At 35.8% G+C, this 21687-nt stretch overlaps 1 protein-coding gene across 8 annotated transcripts in view; it reads right to left on the bottom strand.

Annotated features, from left to right (window-relative positions):
• Nucleotides 1-21687, bottom strand: part of USP34 (ubiquitin specific peptidase 34) — a 253192-nt gene that overhangs the window by 140157 nt on the left and 91348 nt on the right. For all 8 annotated transcript variants that reach the window (XM_070572601.1, XM_070572605.1, XM_070572606.1 and 5 more), the window contains 7 exons: nucleotides 8901-9026; nucleotides 8590-8719; nucleotides 7886-7921; nucleotides 7397-7527; nucleotides 6503-7113; nucleotides 3548-3762; nucleotides 67-182 (listed from right to left, as the gene is read on the bottom strand). In XM_070572601.1, coding sequence (XP_070428702.1) covers nucleotides 67-182; nucleotides 3548-3762; nucleotides 6503-7113; nucleotides 7397-7527; nucleotides 7886-7921; nucleotides 8590-8719; nucleotides 8901-9026 — 1365 coding nt within the window. The remainder of the gene's footprint in view (nucleotides 1-66; nucleotides 183-3547; nucleotides 3763-6502; nucleotides 7114-7396; nucleotides 7528-7885; nucleotides 7922-8589; nucleotides 8720-8900; nucleotides 9027-21687) is intronic.

Below are 21687 nucleotides of genomic sequence, written 5' to 3'. Positions count from 1 at the left end.
TTACTGTTTGTCCTGATTGCATCTTACTATGATTTTGTAGTCTTTTGGCTCTATTAAATAACTTACTGCATCATCATCTTGGACTATATCCCACAACAAAGTGTTTCCTTTCTTGCAAACGTTATCCAAATTAATGTCTGTCACAGCATTACTGTTGAATTGATGTTTATGAACTGCAGGTCCTACAGGGGCAAAATATAACACACTATAGAGGAACGCAGTTGAGTGAAATTGTGAAGTGAACTACAGCATTCGCAATGTTAACAAATCCAAAGTAAATTATAACAATAAATCTCTTCTTACATCACAGAATAAAAACAATAAAAGATTAACACAATAGTTGCTTTATAAACAGCAAAGAATAGTATTGTTTACAGTTTGACAAGACTAAAGTGAAATAAAGAGTTTTCTTTTCATAGTCTCATCACTATTGTAATAAGTATGACCATTTAATATTTTTCACTTGTCAAAAGAACTGTATATAAATACCTGAAATCCAAATTAAGCATAAAGAAGACAATTTATTTGAAATAACTCTACAGCCAAGGAACATTCCTCTAAATGACCTTCTGCATAGTGTTTTATATCCCTACATTAAAATTTTTTTTTTATTAGAGATGATTTACCCAAAACATTCAATTAAGTTCAAAGGTTCTATTATAATAATTCAGACTTTCTGAGTGCCAGGCTAAATAAATTCCCACTAGTTCCGTAATATTACGGAAAAATGCTTGTCTTTTTTAACAGCATTACCATGAAATTTTCCTATTGAATTGTACACATACATTGATTTCATTAAAGTGAGAATTGTGCAACCATCACGATACAGTTGTAGAAAAATTTTACCAACCTAAAACATTCCCTCATACCTAATTACAATTATCCCCTGACACATTCCCCAGTCCTAGTCTGTTTTTCCATCCCCATAAATTACCTTTTCTAGAAATTTCATGTAACTGGAATCACACAATATGTATAGTCTTACGTCTGAGTTTGTTTACTTAGCAAAATAGTTTTTGAGGTTCATTCATGTTGAAGCACATAACAATAGTGTTCCTTTTAATTACAGAATAATATTCCATTATGTGGAAATACTCCATTTTGTTTATACATTCACCAGTTAATGGACATTTGGATAGTTTCCAGTTTGGGGCTAATATGAATAATGCTGCCATAAAAACTTCTCTGACAAGTCTTTATATGGATATATGCTTTCCTTTCTCGAGTAAATACTTAGTGAATTGTTGGGTCATAAGGTAAATGCATGTTTAACATTTGAAGAAACTGCCACACTATTTTCCAAAGTAGCTGTCCCATCTTAAATCCCCACCAGCAGTATATCAGAGTATCAATTCCTATTCCTCCACATCCTCCACAACACATCAGTATGGTTACTCTTTTTCATTTTAGCCATTCTAATAGGTATGCAGTAGAATCTCACAGTGATTTTTAATTTGCGTTTCCCTAATGACTAATAATGCTGAGCACCTTTTCATGTGCTTATTAGCCATTGGTGTACCTTGCTTGGTGATATAAATCATTTCCCACTTTTAAATTAAGTTGTCTTACTACTGAGTTGTGAAAGTTTTTATATATTCTGGATACAAGCCCTTTATTAGACATGATTTGCAAATACTTCTCCCCGTCTGTGGCTTGTGTTTTGGGGGTTTTTGCGGGGGGAGATGGGATGTTTCTGTATTTACTCTTTAAAATTAATCTTATTAAAATATAACATAATACATAATCAAGACACAGAACATTTATATCACACCAAAAAGTTCCCTTGTGATCCTTTATAATCAATCCCCACCACCAAACCTTTGGTAATCCTTGAGTGGATTTAAACCATTATAAATTATTTTTTAATATTCTAGACATTCATATAAATGATATAAGTATGTATATTCTTTCTAGGTTCATTTGCTTAGAATGATTTTTTTTATATTCATCTGTGGTGTTACATGTATCAGTTCTTTCCTTTTTGTTGATGAGTAGTATTCCACTATGTGAATACACCACAATTTGTTTATCTACCAGTTAATTTCCAGTTGAGGTTCTTAAGAATGAAGCAGGTATGAACATTCATGTACAAATCTTTTTGTGGACACGTTTTCAGTTCTCTTATGTAAACCTAGAACAGGAATTGCTGGGTCATATGGTTGGTACACGTTTAATTTTATAAGAAACTGATAAAACACTTCTCCAAAGGGGCTGTACTATTTTATACTCCTCGACAGCAAGGTATGAGAGTTCTAGTTGCTCTACATTCATAGAGTCATTTGATATCACTAGTCCTTAATTTTACCCATTCTAGTAGGTGTACAGTATCGCACCATGGTTTTATTTTCATTTCCCAGATGACTAGAGGTACTGAGCATCTTTTCATGTATTTATTGACCATTTCTATATCTTTTTATGCATTAAAAAATCTTCTGCTCATTTTTAAATTGGATTGTCTGTCTTACGGTGTTGAAAGAGTTCTTTATAGCATTAAATACATAGCAATAAAAGGTAGATTTGAAGAGCATTAATACATTTAATAATTTTGCTCAATTTCTAACTTTATATAGTAAAAAAATACATACAATACTGAATAAAAGCAAAGTGGGATAAGAACAGAAGAATGGTGAAAATTTAATAAATACGGTATCAAATTCAACTGATCTCAATCTTAACCTATTCACTTCCAAGCAACTGAAATAACACAACAATAAAAAAGTCAAGGTAACTTTATCTAGATTATGTACAACAAAGTTTTGAAATCACTAAGTTGTTGCCAAGGTCCACAAGTCGTGTCTCCAAGTCTGACCATGGCCTTTTAACATAAATCTAATCCATCAGATTTACTTAGTTTGTAATGCACTGGCATCCAAAAACCCATTTCCTAGGCTAGAAGGTGCTGATGGCACCTAACCAAGCAAGAATTTGAATATAAACCTTTAAATTGCCAACTTTAAATTGTTTTCCCCTCTTAATTTTCCTCCAATTCTTCCTTTTTCTTCTACAACTCTTTAACCTCCTCTGACCTGCATTCTCCCAAGTGTGGTCATGTCCTATTACTTTTTTTAGATTGATTTAGAGTGATTAGAACCACCATATTTTTAATGTTTTCATCACTCCAACTGCCATTTAGCAGTCACGTATGTCTCCTCAATCCTCCCTAGCCACAGACAACCACTAATTGACTTTCTATCTCTACAAATTTGGCTATCCTAGCCATTTTATATAAATGGAATCATACAATATGTATCCTGCGTAATCTCCTACTTTTAGGTCCTAAGATTTCTCTAAAATACAAAGCTATAACTTTTATATGTATTATTATTATATATTTCCTTTCCTAACTAAATATTTCTTGATGGAACTACAGTCTTTATCTTTATGATGGAGTATTCATAATTTCATTCCCTTAGAAAGAAAACTACCATATGAAAGTTATTTGGCAAAAACATTTAAGTATCATAACTGTAGATTCCTTTTAATAATGTAATATAGATTATTCCTGTTTTAAAGAAAGTAAGATCTTTTACTTACTACAGAACCTTACCTTGACTAAGATGTTCATGGTAAATAGATGCTAAATTGGGAAGATGTTGTTGGAGATGAGATGTTAGCTCTGCATGTGAATTAATCTGAACTAGCTCCTCTTCACAACCAGATTCTTCACCATCAAAATCAGCCATGTTTTTTTCTGATTTTGCACTGACCTGGGAGCTACTGCAACTGACATCATCTGCACTTAGCATATCATCGACCATGTGCCTGTAACACAGAGAAGAGCAGAAAGTTAGTAATTACACATTTAAACACACTTTGTGAATCACAAAAATCTCTCTCAAAAACATCTGGCACAAGTTACAATACACTGAAGAACAAAGCTACATTTTTGGGGTTTTTTTTTTTTTTGCCGAGGAACATTCTCCCTGAGCTAACAGCTGTGGCAGTCTTCCTCTATTTTGTATGTGGGTTGCTGCCACAGCATGGTTGATGCTGTGTAGGTCTGCACCTGAAATCCAAAACCAAGAACCCAGGCTGCCAAAGCAGAGCATGCCAGACTTAACCACTATGCCACAGGGCCAGCTCCTACAATTGTTTTTTAACAATATTAAATATCAAGAACTTTACAAAAACTAAAAAGCCCACAATGTCAAAACTACATAATATACCCACATATTCTTCAGCCCATCAACACACTTCACTAAAATAATTAAAAGAGAATAATTTTAGGGAAGATCAGTAAACTTACTGTTACATAATTACCATACAAAGTCAAATCACAACGTGAAACCTTAAAATTTGTTTACATTTATTCATATAACCTCATGATCAAACGAGGTAGCTACTACGAAAACACTTGAATTTAAGGCTGCAATCTAGATGCAGTTAAAATTAATTGGGAAACTTTTAACTCAATAAACACTTGTTAAGCACTCACTTCTAAAATGTACTATATTGGGTGCTCTAAAAATGTAAAGACAGGGGCTGGCCTGGTGGCGCAGCGGTTAAGTGTGCACGTTCCACTTCTCAGTGGCCCAGGGTTCGCCAGTTCGGATCCTGGGTGTGGACACGGCACCGCTTGGCATGCCATGCTGTGGTAGGCGTCCCACATATAAAGTAGAGGAAGATGGGCACGGATGTTAGCTCAGGGCCAGTCTTCCTCAGCAAAAAGAGGAGGACTGGCAGTAGTTAGCTCAGGGCTAATCTTCCTCAAAAAGAAAAAAAAAAAAGAAAAGAAAAGAAAAAAAGAATGTAAAGACAATAAAAAATAATACAAAGAAAAAAGTTCAGGATTAATTTAGATACTCATAAGTACTACCATACACAGAGAATATGGAAAGGGCTAACATAAAAAATTAAATCATTAAGTCTTACAGGGTAGGGGGTTGGTGTGGATGTGAAGAGTAAAGGAGATCTGCAATGTGCCAAACTGAATACATTTCACCTCAGTTTTATGAACTAATAGCTTTGTATTCAATATGAGCTGCTCTATGGAGAACTTGGAATGTGCACACTTATCATGTCACACCGTAAACCAGTGGCTCTAAATCAGAGGTGATTTTGGCCCCCTCTTTTGGGGAGATCCAGCAATGTGTAGAGACACTTTTGGTTATCACAACTTGGGAGATGCTGCTGGCATCTAGGGATACAGACTAGGGATGCTGCTAAACATCCTACAATGCACAGGGAAGCATCCACATAGTTGCAAATTCAAAACACAGAATTATCTGGCCCACAATGTCAGTATTGCCAAAGCTGAGAAACATTACCTTAAATTCATATGGGTTAGTGAGAAGAGTAAAATGAAAAAAAGGAAATAAAGTAGCAAAATGCATGGATATGCAGTTCTCCCAAACAACCATATTAAATTCTGAAAGGACTGGCAAGTTGCCAACTCTAAGAAAACTCATCCTGATAAACCACATATTCATATCTCACCATCAACTAAAATATTACTACTTATAATGACAGTAATAATTAACAGCAGCTAACACTTACTGAACTATTATGTGCCAATCATATTAGCCCATGAAATGCTCAGAATAAACCCATGAGATAGGTACTACTGTTCTTATTTGATATATGAGAAAATGGAAAGAAAAATTAAGTACCTTGCTCAATATCAAAACATTATTAAGTTTCAGAATCACTTACTGTTAAATACCATAGGAATACTTCAGAGATAATCAAAAAGTTTTATGATGAGGCTTCATTCCTACTAATACCCTAAAATTAGGATGTGCATAAAATTTCCCTTTTTGTGATCACACTTGAATGGAATTTTCTACAAGCAATCTTATATCTGCTTTTAGGCAATTATTATAAGGAAGTGAAGATCTAGATGTCTGCTGTCCAATATGTAGGCCACTAGCCACATGTGGCCACTGCACATGTAAAAAGCAGCTAGTTTAAATTGAAATGTACTGTAAGTGTAAAATACACACAGAATATTGAACACTTACTATGCAAAAAAGAAATATCTTTTTATATCAATTACATGTGGAGATGATATTTGAGATATTACCACTTTAAATAAAATTTGTAATGAAAATTAATCTCACCTGTTTCATTTTGCTTTTTAAATGTGCCCACTAGAAAATTAAAAACTACATATTTGTGGTATGCATTTATAGTTTACACTATATTCCTACTGGACATGTATCTACAACACACTGGAATTAAATAAATACAGGCTATAATTACTCCCCTAAAGGAAATATAAGCTGTTTATTTATTTATTATTTTCTGGTGAGGAAGATTGGCTCTGAGCTAACATCTCTTGCCAATGCTTCCTCTTTTTGCTTGAGGGAGATTATTATTAACATCTGTGCCAATCTTCCTGTATTTTATGTGGGATGCCACCACAGTGTGGCTTGACGAGTGGTGCTAGGTCTACACCCAAGATCCAAACCTGCGAACCCTGGGCTGCTGAAGCGGAACTCGTGAACTTAACCATTACACACCAGGCCAGCCCCATATGCTGTTTATTTTTAAGCAGACTTACCCATCATGATGGTGATGGTGGTGATGGTGGTGGTGACGATGCTGTGGACCAATAAACTGCCGACAATTAAATAATTCATTCCCAATAGTCTCCCCAAGAAAGTCCCCAGTGCGTGTAATACAAGATTCCTGAGATGCTTGTGCTATATGAGCAGCATTCATTTCCCCTGAAATATCATTTTCTGGGTCTTCAGAGTGTGAACAGGCATCTAGCATCCGTATTCGATTATCTACTGACGGCAATGACTCAGTGTTAAAAACCAGGTCCTTTCCTGTTCCATTGCTTGTCCCACTTCTTTCTGATGGGCCTTGGGAATCCCCTAAGCAAATGCCTGCTTGACTTTCTAACTTTCTGTTCCGAAGATCTGTACCACAGCTGCTTTTAGGAGGATTATGACCATGATCGTCATCTTCGTCTTCTTCTTTAAGGGCTTCAATATCTGCAATGTCTTCTGACTGTACCTCACTGCCAGGGCTCCCAGCTGACTGGCTTGCATGGCTAGAATTCACCTCATTGCTAGATCCATCACTATGCCCACTACTGCTACCAGGACCACTGCTTCCATCTTCAGCACTGTTGGCAGTTTCGTCAGAACTTCCCTGCATGGACTCCTGTATTTAGAAACAAATAGATTTAAATAACTATTTAAACTAGTAAGAAAAAAAATAATTAACACACTGTACTTTTTAAAAGCCTGCCACAGCCATGACTTATTCCTTTGATCAACACAAAAGTGAATTAAAAAACTGAAAGAAAAGTAAACAACCTCAATAATACTACCTAAAATAGAAGAGAGGCCTGAACTGGGATTATATTCCCAGTTCAAAGGATAAACATGGCAGAAACCTAAAAATGCAAAAACTGTTTTGGGGGGGGAGGGGACTGTTTTCATACCTCTGTGTCTGAAAGTCGCTGTTGCACATGTTTGGTTCTATTAATAAGTTGCTCATCCATTTCAATGTCGCTGCCTCCACTCTGATGGGTATCACTGTTATCACTGCTTTGAGGACTAGCTGCAGGTGACCCTATACAAAACAGATTTTTTGGTTTTCATCTAATTTGCATTAACATGGATGTATCAGAATGACATAATCCTTTGACTCACTGATTTACCGAAGCTTTATGATAAGTAGCCAAAAATATAATCTGAAAATGTTAACACTTGCCAATTATTTCTGAAGAGAATACACATGATTTCAATTAAAAGCCAAGATACTAATGGTTTAAACAAGAAATGTAAAGGGGATAACCAGTTAAGGGTTACATTTCCTGCTCAAACTGAACTTTATGACTCTGATACAAATAATATAAAATCAATTGACTCTAGATGATCATCAAAATAAAACTACAAGTCATCTTGCCATGAGTTCTAAGACAACTTACAAGGTGATGGAGCTGCTCTTCTGAGCTCTTCTTCCTCTGAAGGAAAAGGAAAAAACAGAAAGGAAATATTCTAAGTGACTGATCTTCTTCGGAACAGTACATCAGTTGTTCTTCTTAGATAATCAACAAAAAACAGGTAGAGAAACCTGCAATAACATAAGTCCCCAGCACATGCAATAGTAATTGTGGGTGCCTACACAGAAAGGCCTAAGAAAACAGTATAAGATGTCTAGAGACAAAAATCAGGGGTAAAGTTGATAAAACTGTGCAAAGCTATACATGCAGAAGCAGACATAAAAACACCTGAAATGACAGAAACCTTGGAAGTAGAAAACACAGAAAGAGAACTGTATTGTTATGTTCTGTTCTCAAAATTATTTCTAAAATGTTGTTTGTTTTCTAACCAAAAGTTCCACAGCTTTTATGAAATAGTTTGGGGTTTTTTTCTTTTTTAAGGGAAAAACATTAATGAGAGAAAATCCAGTAACTACTGAAACTTTATTACTGTTCTATATTTGAAAGGTAAACTCAATAAATGAGCTAGTTCCAATTTATTAATACTTTCACAAACACTATAAGTCCCATCTCAAATTTAGTTTGAAATTAAGATTGACCTAAAACTACTTAGCAGAAACGACTTACTCCAAACTTCAGTTATAAAATCTGGACAACTTACTCCAAAAAATATCTTACACTTTACTAACCTTTCTTATTTCCAATGGGAAGATTAGTATTTAATAACGATGCAAAAGAACTCTGTTTAGATAGCTGAGCCTTGGCTGCTAGTGCATTATTCCATAACGCTTTAATTAACATCGATGCCAAGTACAATGTCTTAAGAAAAAAAAGAGAGAGAGTTTGAAATTAGAGGGTTTAGGCAAAACGGTTAACAAATTTAATATCCTTTTGCCTAACTAAAATGCCAACAGTAATAAACTACAATTTAAATTAGCTGAATCACAAATAAATTTTCACATTACAAAATAAAACCATGATTATGCTTTGCATGTATTACCTGCTCAGTATGAACACTTGGCTCAAGAGCTGAGACCAGATTAAGAAGATGTCTAAGTGGTACTGGGTCCAAATTCTTGATGAGTGAAGGAAATAAATCATGTATATATCGACTACAATGTTTCAACTAGAAAACAAAGGTAGAGACAAGAGTGAAAAGTAATCGTATTACATAACAAACATGATACCAAAAAATTTATCTAGTTTTAAGAGCTAAGAAGGTATGTTTTTTAGTATGTTGGTAAAGTATTAATTACCAAATATCACAAATGACAGTAAATAAAACTATGGGGGAAAAAATGCTACTTAAGTAGAAATTTATCTTATCCAAACAAACCACAAACTTAATCTTCCGACCATCAGAGAGAAGCCCACAAAAAGTACAGTTTCTGGAATCCAAGTATAAAGAGGATTCCAATTAACTTTAGGTACATATCATTAATATTAAAAAAAATAGTAAATTAAAATGTAGACAAACATAAATAAAATAATAAATTACAATTAGGAGAGAAAATCAAACTATATTAAGTATATTATGTTTCTTATATTAAATGGTTATCAAGTATTTTACATAACATGTTCCTTTTACTAAAGTACACAACAGAAATTCACTTATAATAAAGGTCTACATAATAATAAACCATGACATAGAAAGTCTCCTTTGTTATCTGACAAAATTATGTCAATATAAGGGAAAGTATAATATTTACAAAGATATGATGACTACTAAATATTACAATGTCATATAAAATAAATGTCTTTCATAACCAAAAAGCTGCTAACTGCTAAATTAAGATTCAGAAACAAATATAACTAAGCCAGTAATTGCCAACTGGAGGGTTCTGAAAGTAAAAAGCTGAGATAGCTTACTTGCATTCAATACATAAAACACCTATAAAAAAATGAAGGTTTCTCTATTCAAAAACATGGAGTTTTATATTTTTCAGGTGTAAATCATATAAACTCTTTTTTTTTTCTTTTTCTCCCCAAATCCCCCCAGTACATAGTTCTCTATTTTAGTTGTGGGTGCTTCTAGTTGTGGCATGTGAGATGCCACCTGAGCGTGGCCTGATGAGCAGTGCCATGTCCATGCCCAGGATCCGAACTGGCAAAACCCTGGGCCACCAAAGCGGAGCACACAAACTTAACCACTCGGCCAACAGGGTTCGCCCCTGAAATCTCTTCTATGTGTTCCCTATCAAGGTAAATATACACAACCTAATTTTGAAACAAAAGGCAAAATAAAAGTAATAAAATAACACTGGAGGAAGTCATCTATGACAAGGTGACTTCTTATCAACTACACTATGCACTTTAACACGACCATTTAATTGAAACATACTAATTATACGTTAAGTAAACAATGCAGGGAGATGATGTCAGCATCATGGTGGATTAAGTTCTTCCCTTTGTCTCCCCCCTCTAAATTACAACAAGACAGACATTCATTAACCAGAAGAGGGTTCCCTACGTAGCACAATAGAATGCCTGAGAGATCCACACAGCTATACATCTGAAAGTGGGTGGGCTGGATCCCTGGGAAGCAGTGGAACTAGGTGAATGGACCCCCTCTCCCTCCCCAGCAGCAGCTATCCAGGTAGTGGGTCCCCATACAGCAGGTGGTATGACTTCTAAGAAGAGGCGGGGGCAGCCCAGCCTGCATGCAAACACTTTCATAGTAACAGCCCAGTCCCTGGGACTCACTGTGCCGCAGTAGCCCTACCCATGGGAATGATCACCACTGAATGGGAGCAGCTCAGCACCCTCAAAGGAGCCCCACCTAGCATGCGCAACACCTCAGCTGAATCGCCCAACAGTGCAGAGCCAGCCAACGCACAAAAGGAAGTACCCTTCCTGCCAAGCACAGCGGTCCTGCCTGCATGTATGTGCATGACCTGCCAAGCAACTGTGGTCAGAACACACAAATGCCAAGCAGCCCTATCAGTACAACTTGCAGCAGACAGGGTGGGATCAGAAAACACAGATCTGGCTGCCCCCAACACTCCGTGGTGGCAGGTGGAATCCACAATCTGATCACATCTGATACTACCACAAATGTGCCAGCAAAGGATTAGTTCAAACACCATGAAAAACTATAGTAAAACTTCAGAGCACAAGTAAAATGACAAGTCTCCAGAAACCAATCCTGAACTCACAGAAATTTACAATCTAAATGACAGAGAATTCAAAATAGTTGTCATAAAGAAACTCAACAAGTCACAAGAAAACAGAAAGACAGTTCAAGGAAAGTAGGAATAAAATTAAGGAGCAGAAGAAATACTTCACCAAAGAACTTGAAGTTCTAAAAAGAAAACAAATTCCAGAGCTGAAGAACACAATTAAGGTGATAAAAAAGAACCTAGAAACCATAAAAAATACAGCTGACCTTATATAGGAGAGAATTAGTGGATCAAAGGATAGAAACAGAGAAATGCTTCAAGTGGAAGAGGAAACAGAAGATTTTTAAAAAATGAAGGAACTCTTCGAGAAATATGTGATTCAATTAGGAAAAGCAACATAGACATCATAGGTATTCCAGAGGGAGAAAGGAGTAGAAAGCTTGTTCAAAGAAATAACAGCTGAAAAGTTCCCAAACCTGGGAAAGAAACTGGACTTACAAATACATGAAGCTAATAAAACTGCTAATTACATCAATGCAAAATGACCTTCTGAAAGGCATATAATATTAAAACTGGCAAAAATCACTGAGCAAGAAAAAATATTAAGGGCAGCAAAGCAGAAGAAAATAACCAACAAAGGAACCCCTATATCAAGCTTTCAGAGGATTTCTCAACAGAAATCTCAGAGGCTAGGAGAGAACTGAATGATACGTTCAAAATACTGAAAGACAAAGACTTTCAGCCAAGAATACTCCAGCCAGTGAAACTACCCTTCAGATAAGACAGAGAAATAAAAACTTTCCCAGATAAAAAGCTGACGGAGTTCATCACCACTAAGCCCGCCTTACAAGAAAGGTTCAAAGGAGCCCCCTCCCATCAAAAAACCTTGAGCAAGAAGAAAAATAGACAGAGTCAGAAAATTGTTGCTTTATAACAGAATAGGCTGGTAAACACAATTATAATATAAAAGATAATGGGAAGCATCAAACAAATTAAAAATACTTCAATTTAGTCACAAACACAACACAAAAAAGAATAATTGTTGACAACAATAATTCATAAAGGGAAGAGGAAAAGGGATGGAACTCATCTATGAGATCTTTTATACAAACTGCATGGTAATCAATAAACAAAAAATGAGAGCAAAGGCACAAATCATAAAGAGAAAACCATCACAGAAAACCATCAAACTGAAATGGCAATCAGAAATACAAGGGAAAGAAACAATGGAAATATAGAACAACAGGAAGACAAGAGATAAAACGGCAGTATTAAGCTCTCATACATCAATAACCACTCAAAAATAAATGGACTGAATTCTCCAATCAAAAGACACAGAGCGGCTGGAGGGATTAAAAAACAAGAACAAACAACGTGTTGCCTCCAGCAAACACATCTCAGCTCCAAAAACAAAGGCTCGGAGTGAAGGGATGGAAGACAATACTGCAAGCAAATGGCAAGCAAAAGAAAGGAAGCTTTGGGGCTGGCCCCGTGGGTGAGTGGTTAAGTTCATGTGCTCTGCTTCGGTGGCCCAGGATTTCACTGGTTTGGATTCTGGATGCAGACATGGCACCACTTGTCAAGCCATGCTGAGGCAGCATCCCACATGCCACAACTAGAAGGAGCCAGAACTAAAAGAATACACAACTATGTACTGGGGGCTTTGGGAAGAAAAAGGAAAAGTAAAATCTTTAAAAAAAAAAAAAAAAAAAAGAAGGAAGCTTTGCCATACTAGTATCAAAGTAGACATCAAGATAAAAAAATACAAAGACAAAGAGGGGCAGTATATAATGACAGAAGGGACATTCCACCGAGATGACATAACACTTACCAATATACATGCACCTAACACAAGAGCACCAAAGTACATAAAGCAACTATTAACAGACCTAAAGGAAGAAATTGACAGCAACACAATAATAGTCGGGGACCTCAACACCACACTTACATCAATGGATAGATCATCCAGACAGAAAGGCAACAAGGAAATATTAGCCTTAAATGAAATAACAGACCAGATTGACTTTGAATATATAGAAAACATTCCATCCCAAAACAGCAGAATACACATTCTTCTCAAGTACACATGGAACATTCTCAAAGACAGACCATATATTGGGAAACAAGGCAAGCCTCAATAAATTTAAGATGACTGAAATCATATCAAGCATCTTTCCCAACCATAATGCTATGAAACTAGAAATCAACTACAAAGAAAAAGCTAGGAAAGTAACAAATACGGGGAGACTAAACAACATGCTACTGAACAACAATGGGATCAATCAAGAAATCAAAAAAAATGAAAACACAACATACCAACTCTTACGGGATGCAGCAAAAGCAGTACTAAGAGGGAAGATTATACCAATACAAGCCTATCTCAACAAGCAAGAAAAACATAAAATAAGTAATCTTAAACTACACCTAACAGAACAAGAAAAAGAACACAAACAAAGCCCAAAGTAAGCAGAAGGAGGGAAATAAAAATTAGAGCACAAATGAATGAAATAGACACTGAAAAACAACAAAACGGGTCAAAGAAACTAAAACCTGGTTCTTTGAAAAGATAAAACAAAATTGACAAACCCTTAGCCAGACTAAGAAAAAAAGAGAGAAGGCTCAAATGAATCAAATTAAAAGAGAGATATTACAACGGATACCACATAAATACAAAGGATTGAAAGAAAATAATATGAAAAAATATGTCAATAAATTGGACAACCTAGAAGAAATGGATAAATTCCTGGACTCACACAACCTCTCCAATCTGAACCAAGAAGAAATAGAGAATCTGAATAGACCAATCACAAGTAAAAAAATTGAAATAGTAATCAAAAGTTTCCCAAAAGAACACAGAATTCCAGGACCACGTGGCTTCTCTGGAGAATTCTACCAAACATTCAAAGAACATTTAATACCCATCCTTTCCAAACTATTCCAAAAAGTTGAAGAAGACAGAACACTTCCTAACTCATTCTATGAAGGCAACATTACCCTGATACAAAAACCAGACAAGGACAACACAAAGAAGGAAAATTACAAGCCAATGTCACTAATGAACACAAATGCAAAAGTCAACAAAATATTAGCAAATTGAATACAGCAATACATTAAAAGGATCACACACCATGATCAGATGGGATTTATAACAAGAATGCAGGGATGGTTCAAAATCTGCAAATCAATCAATATGATATAAACCACATTAACAAAATGAGGAATAAAAATTAGACGATTGGGGCTGGCCCTGTGGCGCTGTGGTTAAGGTCATGCACTGCGCTTCAGCAGCCCAAGGGTAGCAGGTTCAAATGCTGGGTGTGGACCCACTCATTCAGCCATGCTGTGGCAGCATCCCAAATACAAAATAGAGGAAGACTGGCACAGATGTTACCTCAGGGACAATCTTCCTCTAGGCAACAGATGTAAGCTCAGTGCCAATCTTCCTCACACACACACACACACACATATCACATGATCATCTCAATATCTCAATAGACGCAGAGAAAGCATTTGACAAGATCCAACATCCATTTATGATAAAAACTCTCCATAAAATGGGCATAAAAGGACAGTATCTCAACATAATAAAGGCTATATATGACAAACCCACAGCCAATATCATACTTAACAGTGAAAAACGGAAAGCCATCCCTCTGAAAACAGGAACAAGAAAATGGTGCCCACTCTCACCACTCCTATTCAACATAGTACCGGAGGTTTTGGCGAGAGCAATTAGGCAAGAAAACAAAATAAAAGGTATCCAGATTGGAAAGGAAGAAGTAATACTCTCACTGTTTGTGGATGAGATGATTCTACATGTAGAAAACCCTAAAGAATCCACCAGAAAGCTATTAGAAATAACAACTACAGCAAAGCTGAAGGGTACAAAATCAACTTACAAAAATCGGTTGCATTTCTACACACTAGGAACAAACTAGCAGGGAAAGAACTCAAGAAACAAGCCCATTTACATTTGCAACAAAAAGAATAAAATATCTAGGAATAAATTTAACCAAGGAGGTGAAAGACCTAGACACTGAAAGGTATAAGACATTACTAAAAGAAACTGAAGAAGACATAAAGAAATGGAAAGATATTTCATGCTTATGGATTGGAAGAATAAACATAGTTAAAATGTCCACATCACCCAAACCAATCTACAGATTCAATCCAATCCCAGTCAGAATCCCAAGGACATTCTTCACAGAAAGAGAACAAAGAATCCTAAAATTTACATGAAACAACAAAAGACCCCAAACAGCGAAAGCAATCCTGAGAAAAAAGAACAAAGTTGAAGGCATCACAATCCCTGACCTCAAAATATACTACAAAGCTATAGTAATCTAAACAGCATGGTACTGGCACAAAAACACGCACACACACATATCAGTGGATTAGAACTTAAAGCCCAGAAATAAAACCACACATCTATGGACAGTTAATTTTCCAAAAAGGAGCCAAGAACATACAATTGAGAAAGGAAAGTCTCTTCAACAAATGTTGCTGGGAAAACTGGACAGCCATATGCAGAAGAATGAAAGTAGACCATTACCTTACACCATAGACAAAAATTAATGCAAAACGGATGAAAGACTTCACATAAGACCTGAAACCATAAAATTCCTAGAAGAAAATATAGGCAGTACACTCTTTACATTGGTCTTAGTAGCATCTTTTCAAATGCCATGACTGCTCAGGCAAGGGAAACAGAAGAAAAAAAAAACAAATGGGACTATAACAGACTAAAGAGCTTCTGCAAGGCAAAGGAAACCAGGAACAAAGCAAAACGACAACCCACCAACTGGGAAAAAATATTTGCAAATCACGTATCTCACAGGGGGTTAATTTCCAAAATATATAAAAAACATATACGACTCAATGACAAAAAGACAACCCAATCAAAAAATGGGCAGAGGATATGAACAGACATTTTCCCAAAGAAGATATACAGATAGCCAAGAGGCACAGGAAAAGATGTTCAGGGACCAGCCCCATGGCCAACTTGTTAAGTTCATGCACTCCACTTTGGCAGCCCAGGGTTTCACTGGTTCAGATCCCGGGTACGGATGTGTCACCGCTCATCAGGCCATGCTGGGGCAGTGTCCCACATGCCACAACTGGAAGGACCCAGAACTTAAAAAAAAAAAAAAAAAAAAAAAAAGCAACTATGTACTGGGGGCATTTGGAGAGAAAAAGTAGAAAAAAAAGATTAGCAACAGTTGTTTGCACAGGCACCAATCTTCAAAAAAAGATGTTCGATATCACTAGTTATTAGGGAAATGCAAATCAAAACTAGAATGAGATATTACCTTACACCTGCAAGAATGGCTATAATCATGAAGATAAAAAAAATAATAAATGTTGGAGAGGCTGTGGGAAAATGGAACCCTCATACACTGCTGGTAGGGTGGGAAGGCAAACTGGTGCAGCCACTATGTAAAACAGTTTGGAGACTTCCAAAACACTAAAAATAGAAATACCATATGATCCAGCTATCCCACTACTGGGTATTTATTCAAACAACATGCAACCAACAATACAGAGAGATTTATGCACCCCTATGTTCATTGCAGCATTATTCACAATAGCCAAGACAGGGAAGCAACCCAAGTGCCCATGAACTGATGAATTGATAAAGAAGATGTGGTATAGATACACAATGGAATACTACTCAGACATTAAAAAAGACAAAATCCTCCCATTTGCAACAACATGGGCAGATCTTGAAAGTATTACATTCAGCAAAATTAGCCTGACAGAGAAAGATAAACACCATATCATTTCACTCATATGTGGTAGATAAATAAACACATGGATAAAGAGAACAGAGTAGTGATTAGCACAAGGGAAGGGTGTGGGAGGGTGGACAAAAGGGGTAAGGGGGCACATATGTATAGTGACTGATAAAAACTAGACTATTAGTGGTGAGCATGATACAAAGAAACTGATGTATAATAATGTACACCTGAAATTGCACAATGTTATAAACCAATATGACCTCAATAACATAATTTAAAACAAAAACAAACAAAACAACAATGCAGTACTTCCAGACCAAAAACATGATTTAATTTTAGGGAGAAGTGAATCATCAATTCTAAGTTCACCACTTTTATAGCTCTTATTTAAGAATGTTAATTTTAGTATAGTATTAATTAACATTATACTTGGACTGCACTAACAGGTTATACTTGCTTTTTACTTTATAGCTACTTGCCAAGAAGTAAATACTAGATTGTACTTTTCCTTCAAATTAAAATGTGAATAAAACATAGTATGTGATAAATTTGACTTGCTCCCAATTTAATCATTAATAAAATGGGATTTCCATAATAGACAATTTAAATAAACACCTTATTGGTTATCTTTAAGTCACAAGACCCTTTGGAAATAATCATGTAATCCTATAACTAAGGCAAGAAGACATATTAGGTTCTTTTAGAGGTGTACATTACAAGAGCAAATTCATAGACTATAGAAAGGAAATATTAAGATTGCATCGGTGTGAAGTTGGTTCACAGACTCTTCTCTTCACTAGTTATTGAAAAGAAAAGTGAGAAAAAGAACATCAGGGAAGATAGCAGAGAAAAAATGCCAGCAATCCATCTCTGCACCTAGACAGCAACTGTACTGGCAGAAACTGTCTCATGTAACTATTCTGAAACCCTGGAATCAGTGTGAACTCTTGCAGTCTGGCACTTCCAAGGAAAAGCCTGGCCAGTAAATTGTGATTAATATTGGACAATTTCAGCCTTCAGTGTTACAGCAATACCCATTCCTTACTCCACAACCCACTGGCAGGCAGCCATGGGGACTGCAATATGCGATTCTGGTGCAGCTTGCTGGACCAGGGTGGGCAATAACGATCTTGTCCTCCAAATAACAAATTTCTGTGTTCTGACTGCAAATTTCTATATCTAATTGGTGAGATGCAGGTACAGAGGCTGGCTGCCATCCTTTCAACTCAAATCAGCTAGAATGACTACCAGGGGATTTAAAGGAGACACAGCAGTTGTTTTTTTGGACATTCAGTAACAACTATGTATATGGGGGAGTTTAGAAAGGCATTGCATATTCCCAGGCTCAGAAAACATCTAGGAAGACCATAAGCTTTCACATTAGGCTGATCTCTAGCACAGAAACTCTGTACAACAATGAAAAAAACAGTAAACTCTGAGGAAGGAAGAGAATCTCATTTCCAGAGTTACCACACTAGAAAATTCAAATGTCCAGTTTTCAAACAAAAAACAATACAACATATATATTTTTTTTAAAAAAGGAAAATACATCTCATTCAAATGAATAAAATTCAAGAGAAATGTTCTCAAGGAAGCCCACCCGTCAGACTTAGTAGACAAAGATCTTAAAACATCTACCTCAAAGATGTTCAAAGACCTAAAGGAAAAGAAGGACAAAGATAGAAAATCAATGCCTGAACAAAATGAGAATATCATAAGATAGAAATTGAAAAAAAGGAGCCATTAAAAATTCAGAACTAGGGGTCAGCCCAGTGACATAGTGGTTAAGTCCACGTGCTGTGCTTTGGAGGCCTGAGGTTCGTGGGTTGGCATCCCAGGTGCGGACCTACACACCCCTCATCAGACCATGCTGTGGCAGCATTCCTCATACAAAACAGAAGAAGACTGGCACAGACATTAGCTCAAGGACAATCTTCCTCAAGCAAAAAAAAAAAATAAAGAGGAAGCTTGGCAACAAATGTTAGTTCAGGACCAATCTTCCTCATCAAAAAAAATTAATAATAATTCAGATGGTGAAAAGTAAAACAACTGAAATTAAAAATACGCTAGAGGGATTCAAAAGTAGATCTGAGCAAGCAGAAGAATCAGCAAACTTGAAAACAGGATAACTGAAATTGTCTTAGGAACAGAAAGAAAAAAGAATGGAGAAAAACAGAGTCTAAGGAACCTGTGGGATACCATAACCAGCATACTCATTGTGAGAATCTCAGGAAAGAGAAAGGTACACAAAGTATATTTGAAGAAATAATGGCTGAAAACGTCCCAGTTTCATGAAATACATGAATCTACAAATCCAAGAACTTCAACAACCCCAAGTAGCATAAACTCGTGGAGATCTACACCAAGACATGTTATAATTAAACTGTCAAAAAGTAAAGATAATAAAATCATTCTGAAAGCAGTAAGAGATAAAAACAACTCACCACATACATGGGATACTCAATAAGATTATCAGCCAATTTCTAATGATAAATCTTAGAAGCCAGAAGAAGTGGGTTGATAGATTCAAAGAGTAAAGGAAAAACAACTTTCAACCAAGAATTCTATAATTGGCAAAACTGTCCTTAAAAATGAGGGAGAAATTAATACATTCCCAGATAAACAAAAGCTGAAGGAGATTACAACCAGACCTGCCCTACAAGAAATGCTAAAGATTATTTCAGAATGAAATAAAAAGAAGCTAGACAATAGTGAAATAACAATTTCTGACAAAGGTAAACACATAGGCAACTAAAAGCTAGGATCATAGTTTCATTTGTAAATCCACTTTGTATTTTTAACATGATTTAAAAGACAAATGCAAAAAAATTATTAATCTACATAATTGGGCACATAATGTATAGTTGCAATCTGTGATATCAATAACAAAAATAAGAGGGATGAAGGTGTATAGAAGCAGAGTTTTTGTACAATATTGAAGTTAAGTTGGCATAAATTCAAATTAGATTGTTAGAACTTCAAGATGTTAAACCTAATTCTCATGTTAAACACAAAATAGCTACAGAATATACACAAAAGGAAACGAGAAGAGAATCAAAACATTTCATTACCAAAAAATCAAGTAGACAAAAAAGAAGGCGGAATGGAGGAAATGATGGACTCTATACAGAAAACGATGGACTCTCTATATAAGACACTAAAAGACATAGAAAACAAACAGAAAAATGGCAGAAGTAAATCCCTCTTTGAGTAATTACTTCAAATATAAACGGTTTAAACTCTCCAATCAAAAGACAGAGATTGCCAGAATGGATTTAAAAGACATGATATTACTATATCCTGTCTGTAAGAGACTCACTTTATATCCAAAGAAACAAAAGGCTAAAAGTGAAAGGATGGAAAAAGATATTCCAAGCAAATAATAAGCAAAGGAGAGCTGGGGTGACTATATTAAAAGCAAATTAGATTTTAAATTTTAAAAAGGTTACTAGAAAAAATAGAATTATCACATGATCCTATAATCTCATTCCTGGGAATAGATCCAAAAGAATTACAAGTGGGATATATAAGAGATATTTACATACTCATATTCACTAAACCATTATTCACAACAGCCAAGAGGTCAAAGCAGCACAAATGTCCAACGACAAACGAATGTATAAATACAATGTGGCATGTATCTACAACAGAATGTAATTCAGCCTTAAAGAAAAGGAAATTCTACCACATGATACAACATGGGTGAACCTTAAAGACATTATGCTGAAATAAGCCAGTCACAAAAGGACAAATACTATATAATTCTACTAATATGAAATATGTAGAGAGTAATCAAAATAATGGCAACAGCAGAATTGTGTCTACCAGGAGCTGTAAGGAAGGAGAACTGGGGAGCTGTTGTTCAATGGCTATAGACTTTGAGTTTGGGATGATAAAACCACTCTAGAGATCTGTAACACAAGAATATAAATAGAGTCAATACTGTTGGAACTGAAAAATGCTTCAGAGGGTAAATTTTACATGTTTTTTTTTCTATCAAGGTTAAAAGTGTTTTTTTGAAGTTAACAAAGAGTGATATCATTTATTAATAGAAGTTTCTATACAGCAAGAAGATATAATAATTACAAATATCATGAAACAAAAATTCACAGAATTGAAAGGAGAAATAGGAAGTTCTATGATACAGTTGTAGATGTCAATACCCCACTTTCAATAATGGACAGAAGAGCTAGACATAAGAAAAGTAAGGAAACAGAAAACTCGTACACAGCACAGTAAACCAATTAGCCCTAACAGACATATACAGAACGCTCCACACAACAACAGCAGAAAACACATTCTTCTCAAGTACACATGAGACATGCTGTAGGATAGACCACATGTTAGGCCATGAAACAAGTCTCAATAGGTTTTAAAAAATAAATATCATACAAAGTACTTCCTTTAGCCATAACAGGATGATGTTAAAAATCAATACTAGAAGGAAAATGGGAAATTTCACAAATAAGTGGAAGTTAATACATTCTTAAACAACCAGTGGGGTCAGGGCCGGCCCGGTGGCACAGTGGCTAAGTGTGCACCTTCCGCTTCGGTGGTGTGGGGTTCACTGGTTCGGATCCCAGGTGCAGATATGGCACTGCTTGGCAAGCCATGCTGTGGCAGGCATCCCACATATAAAGTGGAGGAAGATGGGCACAGATGTTAGCTCAGGGCCAGTATTCCTCAGCAAAAAGAGGAGGATTGGCAGTAGATGTTAGCTCAGGGCTAATCTTTCTCAAAAAAAATAAATAAACAAAAAAACCAATGGGTGAAAGGGGAAATTAGAAAATATTTGGAGAGGAATTGAAATTGAAAATACCACAAACCAAAACATATGCAGAAAAATCAATTAACACAGGAAAAATTATTAAATGCAAATTTAAAAAGAAGAAAAATCTCAAATCAACAACCTAACTTTACAAATTAAGGA

This window comes from Equus przewalskii, chromosome 14 (assembly GCF_037783145.1).
Source record: "Equus przewalskii isolate Varuska chromosome 14, EquPr2, whole genome shotgun sequence".
In the NCBI taxonomy this organism is placed as follows: domain Eukaryota; kingdom Metazoa; phylum Chordata; class Mammalia; order Perissodactyla; family Equidae; genus Equus; species Equus przewalskii.
Note: the sequence above shows the minus strand (reverse complement) of the source record. Positions and strands in the feature narration are given on the sequence as shown.